This window comes from Dermacentor silvarum, chromosome 8, assembly GCF_013339745.2.
Source record: "Dermacentor silvarum isolate Dsil-2018 chromosome 8, BIME_Dsil_1.4, whole genome shotgun sequence".
Classification (NCBI taxonomy): Eukaryota; Metazoa; Arthropoda; class Arachnida; order Ixodida; family Ixodidae; genus Dermacentor; species Dermacentor silvarum.
Genome location: NC_051161.1, coordinates 44,936,784 through 44,957,833, shown reverse-complemented (window position 1 = coordinate 44,957,833; position 21,050 = coordinate 44,936,784). Strand labels below are relative to the sequence as shown.

Below are 21,050 nucleotides of genomic sequence, written 5' to 3'. Positions count from 1 at the left end.
ATCGGAATGGTCCTGCGGGCGCAAGGAAGATGCGGAATTGTGCATGGAAAAGCCAAACTTATGCAAGCAAAACATGTCTCAAAGCTTCTCGACCACACGACATGTGCTCCTTTGATGCCAGTTCCTCCATTAACTGCCAATTATGACAAGCAGAAACATTTTCATTTTTAAATCCTGGGGTTTTACGTGCCAAAACTACAATCTGATTACGAGATCATGCCATAATTCAGGACTCCCGATTAATTTTGACCACTTGGACTACCCAATGCATTTTTGCATTTTGCCACCACTGAAATGTGGCCACTGCGGCCGAGACTGAACCCACGTCTTGAGCTCAAGTGCGCAATGGCATAGCCATTGAGCTACCATGGCAGGTACAATGTTCTAAGCAAGTGTGTTGCCAAGTGAGCACACTTGGACAGCATGGACAGCACTTGGTGTTCCAAAGCACGGGCTAGGGCGGGTGCCAAAGAACAGACACCCGCCAGCAAACGCAATGGAGTAACATATGCTCTACCCACCACTTCCAGTGCCAGTCCATTGAGTGAGGAAAAGCACTTCTACTAAAGTGGGCTTTCACTGAATTCATGCAAAATCGTCTGCCTGCAAATGCCACTATGTTAATGCTTAAGGAGCAAGAAATTTCTTTGTAATGAAATAAAAACTGTTTTTGTGCGACCAACAATACAAGATTGACATGATGCACGGTATGGCTCATTATTAAACTGAAACCCTCAACGGTATTCAAGAGAACAGCACTTCACTCACCATTTAAGCTTGTGAGGGTAAAAAACACGTGACTCAACAGAAATTCCATTAAAAAATGTATACTGTATTTATTCTCATAATGAACGCTCTTTTTAAGACTTTTTAAAATGTAAGAATTCAAAATAACATTGTGTGCAGTTCACCACTACTCTCATTTCTGAATTTTTCCTGTTTCTCGGCTCTTACACTTGTTTTTAACGGTCCCGTGGAAAACATCAGCGGGGTTCTACTGTATAGTCTGCTCTCCCGCTCAGCCGCAGCCGCCCGCCTAAGAATTAAACTTCGCCACCCTGTTATCTGTGTTGTAGTGGTTGGGTCCCGCTAATTTCGACCCTAGCTCTGAACGCTCAACTAGCCTCCAACCAAGCGAAATTTAAGGTCGGACCACTCGCACGTTTGACAGCGCGCGCTCTCTCCTGGCTGCAACTGGTTAGATGCCTTGGCAGACTTGTTGGTGGTGCTTCAAAATGCAAAGTTCGATGTGACGAATATTCGTTGGTCAAGCTGCAGCATTGAGCATGAACATGCAGTCGAGCCCTTTCGTGCACAAACCAAACGCTGCGCATACGCACTACAGTTGCATGTATAGCTGCTGTATGCTAGCGTAGATACCATGGCCCGCTGCAGACAACTGCATTTGGCTTATGTTGATCACATTGTAGGTGCCAAAATTGGTAGTGGCGTCTACGTTAACACCCAAAATGAAACTTGAACTGCGCGCCACAGTGACGTCCAGTCGGCGGAGCGTTGTGGGCACACCTCGCTCTGCCGTAGTCTTCGCAGTGCAAATCACTGGGCTTCTTCGATTTTCCACTTCTGGCTACCCGCGGGCTGCCAGAGCCAGCCAGCGCGCCTTCGTTTTTCTCGGGTTGCTCCGCTTACCGCGTGACGCACTTCCGCCGCGCGTTCGTTTTACTCGGGCTGGACGGCTCTGGCTACCCGCGGGCTGCCAGAACCTGCCAGGACGATTTTGTTCTGGCTGCTCTCTGGAAGTTCTCTGGCTAGCAGACGACAAAAAGAGGCGATGAGCGCTCGCCGCCATCTTTGTGGGGACTTTACGGTTTGCAGCGCGGGCGCTTGAGGACTTTTACCTCGCTCAGCCAACTGGCTTGCGTCGAACGCTAGCGCGCGCCGCCCCGGTTGTTGTGGTTTCGGACTTCGTCTCGCGTACTCGTCGGCGTTTTGCGTGGATCGCTGATTGCGTTGCTTCTAGTGTTATCTTATTAGGGTTCTAACGCACCGTTCCGCCTTGCGAGGCGGTTCCATACGAGCGGCGGCAAACCATACGAGCGGCGGCGAAGCTTTCTTTTCTTTTTTTTTTTTGTGTGTGTATGCCGTGAATCCTTCTTCACCGCCGTAAACAGCACGCACGGCGCTGTCAATTATGCTTGCATGGTATTTTCATCGTGTTCCGCGCAAGTTGTTCGCGAAGTTGTAGACGCACATCGCGGTGCACTTTCGGTTCATCTTTCTCTAGTGATTTTTTCTGCAGTTATATAGCGAAGGCGTCGCAGCTAGCCCACGTTCGCTCCGTCTATCCGCCGTATGCTTGGGTGGCAGCTCGAAACTGCCGTTGATGTTAAAGGAATGCACTGAGATGAGTAGTGGCCACACGTATATTAGGTTAATTATTGCTCTCATGATAAAGCTTTTTGATGGTCACAGGTGGCGTGCATTTTCATGCGCCAGCCCAACGCCTCGTTGGCCAGCCGCAGCCCCCAGCTCCTTCAGCACAGGAGCAGAATCGAAAGGAGCACTATCAACCGAAACAAACTTTCTGAAATCGAATTCAAGCATGTCGATCGGCACGAAATTTTACGCGTAATGACCTACCCGCTTTTTCGTGTCTTGTAAAATGACTTAAAGTGTCGCCGGTGGCCGATCTCCTCGAGGCATCCTCGAGCGATCGCTTTTGCGCGATTATTTACGTGCGATTTTGCGTCTTGGCATCGGACTCGTCGCAGGCCGTTTCTTACGCTGTGCAAAGTGAGATGCCCAGTCGCGCGAACTCTCGCAAAAGTGTTTTCCCGAATACAGCTGTATATTTTCACGGTGGCAACGCAGAAATGGGCCGACTACGCCGCGCGCGCGCCGCCCACGCCGGTCGCTGCCATGTTGGTAGCTTGTTTACATTTATCCCGCGGCCAGCGCTGTCCCGGCGTTCGATTTTGCAAACTTCGGGCAGCTCCGGGTTGTCGTGGGATCCCAGCTCACGTGACTTCCTATCACAACCGGAACTAGCTGGCTGCCGTCTGGCTGCCAGCGGGCTGCCAGAACTCCGAAAATCGAAGAAGCCCACTGAAGGAGTGGAAGCACCCAGAATAATTCCGCTTCGGCTGAATGCATTGAAGTACTTTTTGCGGCAAATTATTTCCGAAATAGCCTATTTCAACTTCAAATGCATTTCTACATTTCGATAAAAAGTAGTTCAGGGCCCCTTTAAATTATGGAGTTTTACACGCCAAAACTATGATCTGATTATGAGGCACGACAATTATGATTATGTGCCGCAACGCGACAGGCACACCCTGTCGTGTAGCTTGTTGCTGTCGCTTGAATATCGTGTGCATGTGCCGCTTGAGAGTTGAATTTTCTGATATTCAATTCAATATTCGCCATTGTTTCCCGATTGAATTTTTAATTTGAAATTTACTATACGATATTCACACAGCCCTAAAAAACACTGATGGGATTAAACCAAGGTCATATACCTGACGAAGAAAGCAACCTGCCCAAGATAAAGTGCTCCAAGTTCAGTGTATATGTGCAGTTTTTAAAGCTTCTATGAGCAGTTTCTTGCTCATGAACGTGCTTTTCTTCAACAATATCACCAATGTGTTAAAAGGGTCACATGACAAACCACTTCTCCAAAAACAAAAGCTACGTAGTGCGCCGACTTCATTTACTGCACTCGTGCTCCTAATATGTAATGGGCAACACTCACGTGTATCCACATTGTCCAGCGCATTGGCCACCCCGTCCAGGGCATCAAAGAAATCGTCCGTATAAACGTTCTCAGTGTCCACCCCTACCCTGTTTTCATGAGCAACGATTTTGACGTTGGGGTTCATCTTCTTCACAGCGTCCGCAGCTGTGCCAGCCTTCATACGCTGCACAGACCGAAAAATGGGAAAGGCACTGTCAGGAAGCTTGAAGCTGCAATGAAGACCCATTGATGTGCAAGAACTGCGAGCAAATTCTTTATACTTAATTTTCTAGGGGTGTGCCAATGTTCGAAACAATCAAAACACGTGTTGAACAGTCACTGTTCGTAAATGCAAATATTTTCCGAACATTTCAAAATGTCAACTGCACCCATTTAAGCATGAAATTGGGAGCAAAAGTACAGCAAATTGATTTCGCTCCTGCGGGCATAGTATAGACATAAAACATAAGAGCTTGCATAGTGGAGCAGGCGCCATCGCTTAAGTAGCCATATTTTACAGGCTACACAGCGATCATTCACGCTTACTGAAGAGTTCAGTGCATGTTGACTTGTTTGCTCCTAATCTCCATTTGTTCTTTTAATAAACAGCACTTCATAACGTACTATGTTATGACAGAAACTTGCTAAGTTTAGGAATACTAGGACATGAACGTTTTATATTAATTGTGATAACGAATTTTCATTATTCATAGACTATTGCATAATTCTACATTAACATCTGGTATTATTTGATTTTTATTCGATTCGGTCTCAAAAATCACTATTCGCACACCCCTACCATTTATGTGGCTGTGAAATGTGCAGAAGCCTATTGCTTATTCGCACAACCTGATGATTGAAAAGCACAAACAGTTGCGATTGCACTCCATGCAACTTCGCAAGTTGGAAATGGCATGTCAGTATTGCAAGCTGCACTACGCAGACCTATCAGCAACAGTATATGGACCGCAGGATCGCCGGCAGAAGTAGAATTTATTTGTAATTATGGCGTATCACTGAAATTGACGATTGCAATGTAAAGTTTGCGCTGCCACGCTTGGACTGTAGTCCTCAATTTCAAATTACATTCATTGGCTGAGAAGAAAATTGGCTTTATTGCAGAATCCCTGGTCCATATATGTTTGGGCAAAGACATTGATCAGCATCAGAATTCATGTGTCGTAAGCACAGCAAATGCAGGTATGTTCCAAAGTCATTTGAGAAGAATGCAGACGAGATCTGCAATCTTCCAGTGAACGCGCCATGAAATGGGTTTATTTACCCACCACTGCCAGAGGCACATGCCCCACGAAAAAAAAGGAGCAAGGCCTTCCACCCAGGGGGCCAACTTGAAAAAGCATCACCCATGAATACTCGGAAGCATAACTAACAAAAATGCACAAATCTGCTTTTGCCACTGTGATCAAACTGCCAGATATCATTTAACAATATCTACATCTTTGCAAGATCCAACTTTTAGGCTCACAGAGAAGACCAGCAGTGCATTCTAAGAATTTGTAATCTCTTCTAAAAAGAAAAGTAAAATTATAGTCATCTTCACAGCGTCCTTCTGCTCATTTTGATAAAGAACATAAAAAATAGATCAAACTGTAATTATAGCACTGAAAATAATAGCAGGTTTTATAACAAGAACCCAAGCTGGGTTTGCACTAAGACAAATTTTGCAAGCTTTTGATCCATTTCAACAAAACCTAAAGCAGGTGCATAGAAAGAGGTAGAAGAGAAATATGTTCTGTGAACAAACCCTTTTTACAATCTTGTGCTACAGTGCAGTCCACATATAACGATACCACATATAACGATATATCGGTTATAATGATGAGTCAACCTAAGAGTATCAACTTATGCATTGGGGCTATGAGAGAAAAAAAAAAAAAAAAAAAAAAAAACGCATATAACAATATATTATTCACCGCATATCGGATATAACGATTGAAATTTTGCTTCTGGGCAGTGCTTTTCATGCAGAATAATCGTGAAAATTGCATTCCTACGTTGCCCTTAACCGAGACGGGACGAACAGTTTGCCTACGCGAGTTCGTATCTGCCGCCACTACCGCGCAGCGCATCCCGCCCGCGCACCGATTGTGAAAGCCACGGAGAGCATCGAAAGTTGGTGCAGCGTGCACAAGATGGCACCAGCTGCTTCACCCCCGCGTCCCCGGCGGCCGTGCGAGCAGAGAGCGGAAGAAAGGCGATAAGCGAAGGCAACGCCTCCTCTGGCGAGGGGCGCCTGCGCTCCCTGCCGCGCTCTCTCTCAACGGAAGCAGCGGCAGGTGCGCCCCTTGAGACGAAACTAATTTTGCAAGAGGGGGGAGAAAGCGATAAGCAAGCGGCGCCTGCGCGGCCTATGCACCGCGGAAGCAGCGGGAGGTGCGCCGTCAAAGCGCAAAGCTGCGTCTCTCGAGACGAAGCTGCAAATTTTGCAACACTTGAAGTACGAGCTCGCGCAGTGGATGATATGACGATCATGAAAACCGGGAGCGCCACGATCATGAAGGCTAGAAGCAGTGTCCATGCCGATCAACTAAAAAGGCGGGCTTCGTGCGCCACAACGAAAACCCTATGGGTGAAACCAACACGGTGGTGTCCGATCTCTGGGAGCACGTCGCTACTGACGATGAAATAGGTGGTGCTTCGATGGAGGAGCTTCTGAGTGAAAATAGTGCTGCCTCGTTCTGCGAAGAGAACTCCGACGGGGCGATCGTCGTCGCGACAGACGGTGGCGTTGTGCGACGGAGGCGATGACAGCAGCAGCAGTGACAATGAGACTGACAATTGCCCGCCTTTGACACCGACCCCGAGGTTTAACCAAAGTGCAACATCGTCGATCGAGTCGCTCATTGAATTCATGCGCGCTAAATTATACCCGCCAGTGTTCGCGCAGCAGATGGACGCGATGCACACGGCGGTTGTGACTCCGAAACTTCCGTGAAAGCAAGTACAGATTTTTATTTCAGCGTGCCTAACGATTGAGATGCTATTTAGAGGTATAAATAAAAGTCATTTTTCACGGCCTACTTTATACAACGTCGATTTTTTATCGCAAGTGTCAGTTTCGGGACTGCAAAGGTATATTCGGCATTTTTTTTTCGCAGTCCAGATATAGCGATAATCGATTATAACGATCAGATTTCTCGTTTTTCTCGATATCGTTATAAGTGGACTGCACTGTACTGTATGCCGCAGGAAATGTAAATTCAGCACTCAGATGCAACACTCAGCACTCTGACTAATTTAAGCATGCTTCACGATTGCTAAAACACAATGGCACACCGGTCTTCTACCAGCATATAGGAAGCACCAAGTGACCTGGTTCTTGCCTACGGTTCGATAAAGCCTGAATAAGTTGGGACATAAAAGGAAAGACGTTATGCAGCTGCCACGCAGAAACAACAAGAGACAAGGCACTCACGCCGACATCCCACGGACGAAACAGGAACTGCCGGTTGAGGTTTGATCGCTCAATTACATCCATGTCCGTGATGTAGATGCAGCCATCCTCGACTCCCAAGCCCATCATGGCAAAGTTTTTGAGGAGCTCACATCCGATGGCTCCAGCACCCACCTGCACCGGTTAACCGATTTAGTGACGGTGTCCACATTTGTGAATGCAAAGATCTTTTTGCGATTTCTGTGCAGTAGTGGCAAGGAAACACCCACCCAAAAACAGAGCTGTATGTCAAGTGATACCTCTGTTTTCCCAACATTAATTACCCCAGTTCACTGCATGCCGCACAGAGTTGCTATACACATGAGCACTTGACTAAAGGCACTACTGTGTTTATGCTATGCTCCGTCAGTAATGAAAAGTCGATTTTTTCTTCCTCATTATGCCAGCAGCCAATAATTAACTTGTACATGTGGTTTGGGCCTGGGACAAAAATCTGATATTAATGACTGTACACTAATCAAAATTCAATTACTCTGATTATGAGGACTGAATAGAAAATGCAAAAAGGTTCTGCCTGCAATATTTGCTTTCTTTCAATAGAGACTGCAGCACCTTTCAAAAGGTGTACCCTGTTCTCTATGCCAGGACAAACCGGGTCTCTCGCATGCTTAGCTTTGGTGATCTGATAGGCACCAGCATATTTGGCTTGTTATGGCCGGCTGCAAATTTATGATGAAACCTCCCCTTGGTAACCTCAATACTGCACTGAATGCTGTTTAATAAAAGGGGTAAAACATGCAGTACAGGTGAAGTGATACAACATAGGCTGAGCAGCAGTGCGCACACAACTTTGGCTTGCAATGAAGAATAGACTAACGAAATGCGGTGAACAGGGCCGGGCTAATGTGACCTTCCTATTGCAATTGTTTTCCTTTCCCAGCTTGTCAATGGTCTGAGATGTGTACCACCTATGCTACCACCACAGTTGGCCAATCGTGAGCAGTGATAAAGAGATAAAATTGTGTGAAGGAAACGCTACACTATACTGGCTCAGTTTTAAAATGCCCACGTTATCAGAGGAACAGAGAAGCTGGCAAACAGCGCCGAAAAATGCTGCCCTCACCAGAAAGTACTTCTGAGATCCAAGCTTCTTTTGGACATCAGCCCCGAGAACACAAGCCTGCGCACCGTACCGAGTGTCCGCCTGCAAGGAAATGCGACGTTCTCATCACACGAAGGCCTCCAACCCAAGATTTAAAAAAGGAAGGGCATGATATAATACCAGACCACGCACCAGTGAAGTGGCGCTTTCCTCGGAAACTGTCCCCGACTGTGGCAGACACTCCAGCGCATCAAAGTAGAACCACTGCTGGATCGGGTTGAACTTGCCACTGCATGCCTGCGAGAGTCAAGGGAGAAATGTTTGATCGTGGTAAAGTGCATTTCTAATAGTGCACTACTTGTGCAGCTTTCGCACTGTTGCCTGCTAAGTATGAGACATGAAGGGGGGGGGGGGGACATGGCTTATTGAGATAACTTTGTTATTTCTTGACGAAATTTGATAAAACTGCATATGCTCATTCAGTTTTTTGTGATTTTAAATATCCAATTATATTTTGCATATGCACAGTAGTTGCCAAGATAATTAATAAACACCTTCTATTGTTCTATAGCGGATAGCTCTCACCTTCATGATCTCCTGCGCAGCGATGCCCCCAATGACTGCCTGCATGGGGCAAAGGGAGCCAGCCGAAACATGTGCCAGAGTGGAGAGCAGCTTCTCGTCGAGACTCTCCAGTGGTTTGGCCAACGAGGCATTCTTTTCTTTCACCAAGGCCACCACCTCAGCTGCATCCTCCTGCAATGAGTTAACCACCAAGTGACCCTGCTTAAAACCAAGTCATGCCAGGTTTGCCAACAGTTCAGCAAACCCATAGTTGTCGGCAGTTACACTTGAAAGATGAAATGAAATGCCATGAAGCCCCCAAAACCTTCAAAACAACACTTTCACAATAACACAGCTTCCGAGTGGAACCTTGGCAAGGATCAGCCAGTCAGGCGCTGTATTTATGTTAATGACAGTGTTTCAGGGATGCTTTTCACTTTAGCGTGACACAACACCTAGTAAGGAGTCTGATCGGAGCAATACCTATCCAGCATGCTGGGGTTTAATCCAAGCAACGTGCACCGAAAGTGGCATCCTTGAACTGAGAATACGGCTCCTTAAGACGCATGGCTGTCAATAAAAATGTGGTCCGTTAGTCAACTTGCATTCAATTTCCTAAATGACAAAATAACATCTTATGCTGTTCAACGGTTATATCAAGCATAATCAAGTATGCACACAAAAAGTGTCTCAAAGCTTTCTGATCGGTCGATACGCACTCTTGTCTACTTTATGGCCAGTCGATGGCAGAGCAGGCATCAACGACCAGTATAAACAATGCTCTAATGCGAGCACTGTCGCAGCATCGTTAAGTATTTACATAGAATAGACAGTCGACTTCCACTAATTCGTCCCTGACGGGACCGACAAAATTAATAGAACTGAACAAGACACCGAAAAAAACATCAAGCACACCACCGATTCATTTGGTAATTTGCCCGATTCAAGCATGCCCCTAAACCTTGTGTGTGCACTGTGCGTGTCCAAAGTAGATAATGTAAAGATAACATTAAAGCTCCTAAATAAAGTCTAAATCTAATGTGGATCAAATTTTTTTGCAAGAAAAATCGGCAAGGGCCTAATATGTATTGCACAGTGACAGCCATATTCCTAAAGTCATCTTTGCCACATACGCACATCTAATGTGGTCTTGAGCTCAATTTTATTGAAAAAAAAAAAAAAAAAGCGTTAGACTGTCAGGGATGGGTGAATATTCGGTATTGTCGAATATTCGATCAAGTAATTCTATATTCATTATTCGCTTCGATTCAAATTCAGGTATTCGATATTTTCTAATTATTCGGCGCTCCCTAATAGGCAGCCAGAAGCCACGGACGGCGGGTACACATCTCTGAGGCTATGCTTCACGTCATGGCTGCCATACACCAACCATAAATCTCGAAGGCTATATGTTTTTGCATTGAAGAGCCGGAAATGTGCGACGTAAAAGAGCAGAAACAGCGCTAGCGTACAACCGAAACGAAGCGGTGGAGTCTGCATCGCCATTGTCATCAGTGGAAATCGTACGTGAATGATACGACTCAATGCTTCGTGCCTATTTGTGCCTTTATTGTGCTTACCGCCACGCATAACAATGCGTTGGCTGTGGGATTTCATGGTCGCCATCCATGATCGCGTAGATAGCTGCCGCGGTTTCTTCTGCAGCGGTTGCAGGAAAAAAGTAGGTTAGTTTTGACTCAATACGCACGTCGGCCGCCTGGCTAAAAAGCTGCAGAGCGGCCATCCATGATCGCATAGATAGAGACCGAGATTTCGTCTGCAGTTGTTACAGCGAACGGTAGTTTCGTTCTGACTCTGTGCGTGCGTTGGCCGCGTGCCTTAAGCACCGCAAAGTCGCCGTTCATAATTGCATCGATGGTAGCCACGGTTGCGACAAACGGTTGTTTCGGTTTGACTCAGTGCAAAGCTGTCGAGGTTGAAGAGCACCGGCTACATCGCGATGGACGTGTGACCTGTTGGCGGTCAGCTTACTGGCGAAAAAAATCTGGATGTGCAAACCGTGTTGCAAATGTTGCTGCGCAGGAAGTCGCGAGGCCTCAATCGCCGCTGCGAGAGCCAATCAGTCACGAGATGATGAGAATTGCAGCTTCCGCACTACTTTTGTGCAAAATAGCAAAAGGATTTGCTCATCCATTACACTAATAAAATCGTGCTGACGTAGTAAGCATTTGCTTATTGATTTCTGGATACCCTGAGAATTCGGCATTCGGTTAATTCGGACGTTTTTTCGGTCCCGTGAAATTCGAACGAATCGCTATTCACTTAGAATTCGCTTCGAACCTCATTCACTATGCGCCCATCCCTAGACTCGGGTAAATACTGCGATTAGACATTGTGAGCTACCATTATTGCTTGATAATGTCATAAGGGCCGGCCAAAAATAGGCGTTTCGACAGCACATGTATGTTCAACACATTCAACGTCCTCCAAGCTCTGCGGAAAGACACTGAACGTAACGGGGTCGCTTATTGGGCAACCCATAGGGGTCAGACTCGTGCATTCTGGCAGGTCAAGTTTGAAATATCCGGCATATGCCCATTTTAGGATTGAAATAAACAAACAATCGAATGCACCTGAGTCGTTAATCGAAGTCTACTTTAATAACAAGGCAAGCAACGAAGGTTTGAAAACATGCACAGCATTTAGTGTTCCAAAGCACGGGCTAGGGCGAATGCAGAACAAACAAACATTCGCCAGCAAACGCAATGGATTGATGCATGTTCTACCCACCATTTCCAGTGCCAGTCCAATGTGTGAGGAAAAGCACTTCTACTAAGGTGGGCTTTCCCTGAATGCCGCAATGCTAGCACTTCTAGGAGCAAAATAACATTTATGTATTAATTTAAAACCTTTGTGCAAGCACTGAGAAGCACGGTTCTCTAACCTAAATACTATGATTTCTTAATTGCTTGCTCAATAGCACAGCACGCATTTCAGCATCGGAGAAACCTGAGGGCACTGAATGTTGCAGGACTGAAGGACTGAATGTATGTTCTACTGAACACATAGTACTCAACAGACATGCTGACCGTGCAACATGTTGCATTGCTACCACAGCCAGTAAAGAGCACGAGTAGGTTTTTTTTTGCTGCATACTGAATCGTAATTACGGTTGAAAGCACCGTTTGTCAAGCAACATATTTGAAGGTCTTTTGCAAAATCTTATCGCAACAAAGATATCAAAAGCATTCCATAGCTGTTTCACCAAAACGCCACAAGAACACGAAAGAACACGCCAAATACCAGGTATGTACTTAAATTATTTTGAGTTAATGCATGCAGGCTCATCACTTTGTTCGAAAATGGTTGAACCTTATGGCAAATACCTATACAGTCGAATCCACAACGATCCCAGATGTAACTATCTAATGGTTATTACAATCACATTTCAGTGCATTTACGATTTTCTGACTGTCCCTACGGAAACTGCTTGCAGATATAACAAACCTTTTTCAAATTGCCGTACTGATACAACGAATGCTTCGAACCCGGTAGTGGTAAAAACAGGGCACAATGCAGCGCATACCCCACTCTAATTCAACTGCGAAAATGATACGGCCTTCAAAAAGAGCAAGTGACCGCCTCGCGTGGATTTTGAAAGCCATGAAAAAGATCACGCGCTTCCAAAACGGAGGCGTGCAACGGTGCGATTTCGGATGCCACGATGGTGTCACTCTCGTTTTTGTCCAATTGTCCATGCGGAACCATGTGCATTGCGCCTATTTCAACGATTTAGAATGACCATCTATGTCATTCTGCCACGGGAACAACGGCCGCTGAAGCGTTTCTGTCGACGCGGGCCGAGTCGGTAAGAATGTTGCATCACATGCTGCCGCAACGCTGTTACAAAGGTTTGGCGGTTAATACGCCGTTATCAGGAGATCATGGTTCAACGGCGCTTTATTTACATGTTGCCGATTAATGCCGAGAACGGTTTGCGGTGATGTTTTACCTTTCGAACTTCAAATTTTTTTCCTGCAGGAAGCAACCTAGATAATGCAATTTTACGGCTCTTGCATACAGTCATGTCCCGCTGGCAGTAAAACAGATCAAGAGCTCTCGAATAAAAAATGGCGGCTGCGCTTGCATTTTCGAAATGACAAGTGATCGGAACCAAACACCGTTTTGAATGAGCTACATGACGCCGCATTTCGTTCTTTAGATGGACGTTTCTAACAGAAGTTATGAACTAGGTGCGGGAACGCACCGTGAACAAGAATGACCCTGAAAATCTGGTTTTCGAACCAGAGCACTGAAGCTGACGCCAGTTTCAGTGCTGTTAATTTTTGAGCAGTTTTAAGGCAGAGTCCATACATAACGATCTACTGATACAACGACCGCTTTTCGCATAACTATAGAGTTCGTTATAAATGGGTTCGAATGTACATAATGAATGTATGGGTACACGGAACTCCTGCTAAAATTTGACTAGATTAACGTGCATTTAAGATGGCATAGATGGCTTGCACTGACGTCATTCCAGCGGCCATGTTGAACACAGGCATAAAGAAAAATTGCACCACAGCCACTGCGCAAGACGGAGTGGTTCTGGGAGGGGGGGTCCTTAGCACTTTATGGAGCTTAGCAGGGTTCCCTGGGATCGACATGCTTGAGAACCCCTGGTATACACGGATAACATTTTGAGGCAATGAAGGAAAAGCTACAGGGGCGTAGCTTGTGGACACGTGTTAAGGAGCCAAGTAGGCCAGCAGAGTTTTACAGCACCTTGTATTTCAGTCTCTTGGAGCAGATAACCAGCGTAGTTTGTTACTTGCAACAGTGTCGCGTTTGTGAAAACATGGAAGAACAAAGCGAGAAATTAAAATTCAATGCCCCCTTAGTGGTGTACTTAATGTCTTCCTTTAATAAAGTACTGTGGTTAAGCAAGATGTTCATGCTTCCTGTTCTCCAGCTGAAACAAATGTCAACGAGACTGGAAGACTACATTCAGGAGACCTGTCATGCATGCAGTTTGCCTCTATTGCTTTCCCTACACTGCCACAATAACTTGACTGCAAGTGTAGCAAAGGAGCAATGACCACCAAGCATCATTGCCAGCAAGGCAAACTTGCCAATGTGAACGGTTTCAAGTAAACAAACGCAGGCTTTATACCCAAGCTTGCTTTACCAACACTAGTCGCATGTAAAGTGAAGACTAGTTACCTTATTCCAAGGACGCGGCAGCCGTGAGTGCTTTGTCTCGAAGGCGTGAAGTGCTTGAAAGCCTAAGTGCAGCTGGTCCTGGCGATCCATCTTTGCAAAGTCTGAGATGACAAACTCTGGCTCTATGAGGGAGTCCTTTAGTGACTTCTGTGAAGACACAAAAGAAGCCAAGGCCAATCTTGTGAGCCGTGAGGTGATACAGACAGCACGTTATCAACAATCTAGGCACTCACAGTGTCGCAAATATGGCTACTCTTAATAAGAACTTATTTTAACTAATGGTAATTTGGTTATACTCAGCGCGACATCCTGGCTTTCTTAAGGGGGGAAGTGGGTTTTAGAAAAAACTTTTTTACTCTTCAAGATATGGTGCTGAAAATTTGTACCTATATGCAATGATGCGTGCTCATGTTGAATATGTAGTCCATTTTTGGTTATCTCCCCTGGTTCTAATTTTATATGAGCTTCCTTGAAATAATTTTTTGCATAGGTTTGCAAAATATCTTATGCTTAGATTTCTCAAAATAGGGTGTCTATGGCTTCTGTATGATTCAAGGAGTGCCGTAAGACCAGCCTTATTGCTCTGCCTTAACTAGAACACGAGTTGCGAGACTTCAAAGTTAAGCACCAGAAAAACACTCCTTCGAGTTTCAACTTCAAAGCCACACAACTCATGTTCTAGGTAAGATATAGCAATAAAGTTGGTCTTACAGCATTCCTTGAATCATACAAAAGTCATTGATACCCTATTTTGAGAAATATAAGCATCCGATATTTTGCAAATCTGTGCACAAAATATTTAAAGGACACAAGCATAAAATTGAAACCAAAGGAGATAAACAAAAATGGACCTCATATTTGAAATAAGCACAAAGAATTACATATACATACGAGTTTCCAGTGCTATACCTCAAAGAATAAAGATTTTAAAAAATCTTCGGTCAAAGGCCCACATGTCCCCTTAACTCGGAACCTCAATAGGGCTAAAAAGACGGACAGACATTGAAACAACAACACATTGCCTTAGTATATTTCTTTACTCATTCACCGTAAGAATATCCTTGAATAACACAATTTCAAATATAATGCAAGGGGCAGTTTTGAAGTCACAAAAACAGAAAAACACATTACCAGATCATACTACACCATAAATTAGCCCTGACTGAAGCTCTCAGAAACAATATAATGCCAGAATCAAATCTGATGTAGCAGCTTAGCTATATATGCAGGTTTTTATGGTAATTAAAACAAAAGCTTTGTTCAGAAGTACAATGTCGGTCCAGCTACTGATGTAGCTTTTGATATTTCCCGAGTGATGTGATGTAGCTGTCCCAACTGGACTGCACAGTGATGCTAATGACATCTTTTGTTTTGCTGCTCCAACAGTGACAAATTATGCTTGTCAAGACAATGCTTGACACCTGAAAGCTGCAAGCTGAAACCTGCTTGACAGCCTACTGTGAGCCCTCCCCGCCTAATCACAAGCAAACACACTACCACTCACAAACTTGATGTCCTTTGGCATCTTGACTTGCGTTGCAATTCCACCTCTGGTGTAGTCGCCAAACTGTGTCGTGTCTCCCACGCTGAACGTGTATGGACCTTGAGAGAAAGAGGAGGCATGAAGAGAGCTAAAAACGAACCCTACAGTAGAACAGTACAAATTTGACCGACTTCTGTGGAGCGATTCTTTGCAATTGCAAGCTCAACTCTTCTCCGGCCAACAATGGTACTTACCAAGTACCTTGACTTTCATAGGTGGGCAGCTGTTGATCTCCGTCATGCCAGTGACCTCAGAGAAAGCGACGTAGTCGCCATCCTCAAGTCCGTGCCGCGTTTCATCCAGACAGGTTACTACTGCTTCCTTGTCCTAGGCACGCAAACAAAGCAAGGTAATTCATTATGCACAGGCAAATAACTCCTGCATGGTGACCATAATGCTAAATTCCTGTTTAAAGATGTATTCAGACACTTTAGAAGTTATACAAACCCTATCACATGATCTCCGCATATAAAAGGATGACACTCGGAAGGTATGAATGTTAAGAAACATGTATGTGTATCAAATTCTTGCATTTTACATGCCAAAACCATGATCTGATTATGAGGCATGCTTTAGTGGGGGGGGGGGGGGGGGGGGCGGCTGCGGATTAATTTTGACCACCTGGGGGCTATATTAAACATGTACCTAAATTTAAGTATGTGAGCGTCTTTTATTTCGCCTCCATTAAAATGTGGCTACTGCAGTTGGGATTGAACCTGTGAAAAACAACCATATATTCATCCGATATAAAATTGATTTCAACATGGCAGACCTAGCATCGACATTACTGCGACCGTTATGACAGGGCAAAATCTGCCGACGTCCACCAAGAAGACACTTAGTACGATGATGATGCTCATGAAAAACAAGAGTGCTGCATGTGTTTTATCCAGTTGTGCTTGCACGTGGCAGTCGCAGCAGCAATTGCAAGAATGGAGCGCACACGAATGTATCAGACGCAATGACGCATTTAACTGCTGGGTTTTGAAATCGAAACTGCCTTGTAGAAACAGGTATACCTATTAGAATATTTAGGGAACTAATACTCCAGCATTTTTTTTTTTTTTTTGAAGAGGAAACTTAAAACAACTTGAACCTCTAGTTTTTGCAAAAGTATGAGAAGTTGAAAATGCCATATGAGTATGGCATTGGGTATGGCATATGGGTATGGTACCAAGTCCGAAATTCTAAAACTGATCATAAAAGCAATAACATAGACCATCAATGAATGCCAGCAGCCCTTTTTCCTCTGCAACCAGCTTGAAGACTGTGCAGCTGGAAAAAAAAAATGTCAGCAGCAGAGAGCACAGATGTACCTTTAGAATGCCAAGTAAATTTTCCCTTGAAAATTGGCAAACGGAAGCATGTAACAACAATATGCAATATGTACGTTGTCAGTGGAGGGACATCTTCAATGTCGCAGCACACACTACTACACAGTAAGCAAATTCGCCGACTTGTTTTCATCCCCCCCCCCCCCCCCAATATTTACCTTCAAGTTTTCCATTCACATGGTCTATGCCACCCAATACACAATTAGAATAGTAACAGGAAAAAATAAGGTTAACGAAACCGCAACATAAGGCGAATTACCTAAATTCCAAAACATGCATTGCGGCAGAGCGATAAGAATCAAGGCAACTGAGCAAATCAAGTTACTGTAAGAAATAAATGAAGCCAACAGACAAAGGCCACGAGGCCCCAACCTCTGCATGTAATACGGAGACTGTGGGTTCGGCTCCCACCGGTGAACAAGCTGTGTGCTCTTCCGCTTACATTTCCCCCTTCTCATTACTTCTACATTTCAATGAACTCTTTCTAGTTCGAACTCTTTTTTTTAACGAATAAAAAATTTTATATTATGCTCATATAATTAACAGGGGTCATAGATAAATAAGGAAACAATTTTCGCACTGCAGTTTTTGGCAATGAATTGAAGGTTTTCCTCAACAGCCAAAAACTCAATCTGCTGTAAGAAGCATGTGGCTCCAGAGACTCATTCTTAATTCACAATCAACGGTATGAAATATGGCCACAGGTCTTTTGAGGACCATTTTTGTGCCCCCCAAGGCAGGTTATATGCATTAGGCAGAAGGCTTTAAAGATATGGTATAGAGGCCTGACCTCAGTGTTATGTCAGACATGGACATTGCCACATTTATCTGTGGCACAATGATGACATATGTAATTAGCATTGCCAATAAAAACGGTTTGTTGCTTGTTTTTTTCTACGTCAGATATTTTCTGCAAAACATTCCTGCAGAAATTATTCAATTTCTCTTCATGGTCAGTTGGCTTTAATCGGTGGCACAACACTAAGAGTGTTCCAAAGCACGGGCTAGCGCAGATATCACAGAGTACTGATATCTGCTCGCAAAATGCGATGGAATGCCATTTCGTTTTCCACTCTTTCCACAGTGCTAGTCCGTTGTACAAGGAAAAGCACCTCTACTGAAGTGGGTTGTTCACTGTTGCAACTGATGTCACAAGCCAGAGTGAAAACGCGGCCGTTCAATTTTTAAACTATTCTAACAAACCTCGTGCAATAAAAATCGCAGCCATCGATTTGGACCAATCTAGATTCTTTCAGACAGCCAGCTGTAAACAAAAGCGAAAGCCGTAAGCAAACTGGCATTCTTTTACTGACTCGCTACAGCCACAGAATCTACTAGTAAAGCCTACTCGCATTGATAAGCTGGGATTAATGCCCTGAAGCAATGCAGGGGCTATAAGAAATGCTTGTAGAAGAGGGCTCCAGATTAATTTGGACGACTTGGATTTATTAATAAGCACCTGATGCTAGGAAAAAGTGTTACCCTATTGCATTTCAATCAGAAGGCAGCTGCCAAGGCTAGAAAGTGAACCAGTCCCCCTCATTCTCAGCAGCAGGATGTTTTAGACCAGAGGATTACCTGATCTCATCTTTCCTTTCTCCCCCCCTTGCCTTGCTATCCACATACCTGCTCAAGCAAGCTGTGGTTGGTGAAAACTACATCAGCTGGAGAGGGGGTAACTATTTTCTGGGGTCACAGAGGTCGAAATACAGCGGGCTTTTCCGTTAGGAGCCCCTACTGCTTTCTTTGCCTGTCGGCGACTATTGTCCACCAAATAGATGCCCACTGCAAACTACTTGATCTTTGTGTACCATGCGTTAACCAATTCAAAAGCTGTTCAAACGCACATAAAGCAAGCATAAAAAAGCCCAAGCATGTTTTTGTTAAAAAGAAAAACATACCTTGCTGATAGAAGCAACCATGACTGACACCGGCTGCTCCCCATTGGTGTCAACTACACGGAAGGTCTCGCCAAAATCACAGAAGATCTGGCTGCAATGCAGGGAGATGAAAATGAGAACAGGCAACTTTCTCAATGCATATCACTTATCAAAGTTTTCACATACAAAAACAGTTTCGTGTACTTACCCAAATAGACCTCGGGTGTCGGCCACAATGAGGGCAATGTTGTGTGCACGAGTGAAAGACGAGACTGACAGCTGCTCCGCCAGCGGAGTGTCTGTCAACACCACCACCTGTCGAAAGACAACCACCGGTAAGATTCATATGCTTCCTGCAGCGTGTACTACGGTGCTCAGTATGAGCTACAACACATTACTTTGCTTTGTGCTTGCGCATTGTCGTTCAAAGTGAGCGCGATTGCAGAAGCTGTGGCAAGCAGCTACGAAGCCAGAGGCCCCTAAGTACCTTTCTGCCAGGCAACAACTCCGTCCCTTTTCCCTTTCCTCCATACTTGGACAAAGTTTGTGCGTGAACTTTTAAATCTCATTATACCGACTGCCATTTTCTAGTTGAGATTACATTTTTGCTAGAACGTGGTAGCTTTCGTGGTAGTCGGGCCTGCCTGTTGCAAAGTGTAGGCCTCATCACCATCACTCCTGTGGACGCCTGGACAGTTTTGATATTCCATAAACTAATACATTTACTGACAAGCCCAAACTCCACTAATGGTATGTGGCTACATAGGCAGAAAAAGGCTATCATCATACATTTTTTCTGAGGTCGCTTCCACTAATGGCCAGCAATTATCTACTGCTTGGGGAGCTTTACTTCGACAAGAAGCTTATCTATACCCAAGATAAGTATAGGAGATTTGCTTTCAAAGTGCACAGCCTTTTCCTGGATCAGGGTGTGGTAAGCAATGGTAGGCAGTTATCTTCAAGACGCTACAACACAAGGTTCCTTTTTGTTCAATTTTTGCTTGCAGCTTGCATTACTGTTTAATAAGAATGCTTACATACATATATAGATAATAGGCTGGCACAATGCTGACAACATGCACTCTTACTATACCATAAAGAAATTTAGTCTAACAGGGCTACTTTAGCTAACAGTAAATGCTTCATCACGAGCATGCAAAAAAAAAAAAATCAGTCTGGTCCAATACAGGGAAAGCCACTCACACTGAACCGCTTCAAAAAGTCTTCAGTGAGGGGCTGGGTGTGGGCTGTAACTGGGACATATGTGTTCAGCTCAGTCAGTGATCTGAGGCAGGCCTCGGCTCTGTTTTTACCAAGGGCACCCTCATTCAGGTAGAACTGCAAGTACAAACATCAATGTAAACATGTGAACTGCACTGAGACATGGCGGGAAATAAAAATCTCACTTTCATGCTTTCACCTACGATAAGGTATTGCGGACCAATGAGGTGACAAGTTGGGACTATCTGGACTTCTTTCAATTGCACTTCTATTGCTGCATGCATGCGATGACAGCACCATATTATCTCGTATGTGAAGTTGGTGATTTGCACAATCCTTGGGGATTGCATAGGCAGTGTGCGAAACTGCAATGTCGTGTAACTAACTGCTCAAACATGCAGTTCAAAACTCTATGTTCCTTATTACTGTAACAGGCTATAACAATATCGTAACAGGTTTTTTAATGCGGTTCAAATTAATACACAACTCAATGTTAACAATACTGCCACAGGAGCCATTTATGCAAAGTTGTTTCATGAAAAGAATGCAACAGACCTGAGAGGAGAGGTCGGCAACAGTGCACACGCCCTGGTCGTGGATGGTGACCGACTTGACGCCACTCAAGATGATATTCTTGGCAATCTCCACTCCCAGGCCTCGCATGCCTGATATGAGCACGTCCGACCGGGCCATCCGGAGCATGGCATCATGTCCGAGGACATACCTGCAAAACGAGCTCCAGGTTTGCAACATTTCTGCGCACAAAAGGCACTCAGAACTTCTATCACCTATACAAACAAAACCGAAATTTTGTGTTCACACACTGTACAAAAGACTTAATACTGGAAACCATTTTATACGGTGAGAATACCTACACTACCCTCGAGCAGTTATTACTTCTATACTTCAACTAAGGGCCAATGAGCAGAATGGCATAAGACATGGCAGAATTTTCACTTGACTAGACTCTGGTGAGACAAGCAGCACGTCTGCCCATTGGCTTCTGATCTGTTACACACACAGTACAAGCTAACTAGCTGTCATTAGGAAAGATTGATGCAAATTTTGGTGCATTTGCTGTTATGACATATTTTTCTTTATATTATAAAAAGA

At 44.6% G+C, this 21,050-nt stretch overlaps 1 protein-coding gene across 4 annotated transcripts in view; it reads right to left on the bottom strand.

The window, feature by feature from the left end:
• The window catches only part of LOC119461126 (ubiquitin-like modifier-activating enzyme 1), a 49,088-nt gene that overhangs the window by 21,660 nt on the left and 6,378 nt on the right, over positions 1 to 21,050 (bottom strand). For all 4 annotated transcript variants that reach the window (XM_037722330.2, XM_037722329.2, XM_037722331.2 and 1 more), the window contains exons 3-14: positions 20,493 to 20,661; positions 19,920 to 20,054; positions 18,925 to 19,031; positions 18,738 to 18,828; positions 15,697 to 15,829; positions 15,464 to 15,561; positions 13,960 to 14,106; positions 8,797 to 8,967; positions 8,404 to 8,508; positions 8,233 to 8,313; positions 7,131 to 7,283; positions 3,713 to 3,878 (exon numbers count right to left, since the gene is read on the bottom strand). In XM_037722330.2, the coding sequence (XP_037578258.1) occupies positions 3,713 to 3,878; positions 7,131 to 7,283; positions 8,233 to 8,313; positions 8,404 to 8,508; positions 8,797 to 8,967; positions 13,960 to 14,106; positions 15,464 to 15,561; positions 15,697 to 15,829; positions 18,738 to 18,828; positions 18,925 to 19,031; positions 19,920 to 20,054; positions 20,493 to 20,661 (1,556 nt within the window). The remainder of the gene's footprint in view (positions 1 to 3,712; positions 3,879 to 7,130; positions 7,284 to 8,232; positions 8,314 to 8,403; positions 8,509 to 8,796; positions 8,968 to 13,959; positions 14,107 to 15,463; positions 15,562 to 15,696; positions 15,830 to 18,737; positions 18,829 to 18,924; positions 19,032 to 19,919; positions 20,055 to 20,492; positions 20,662 to 21,050) is intronic.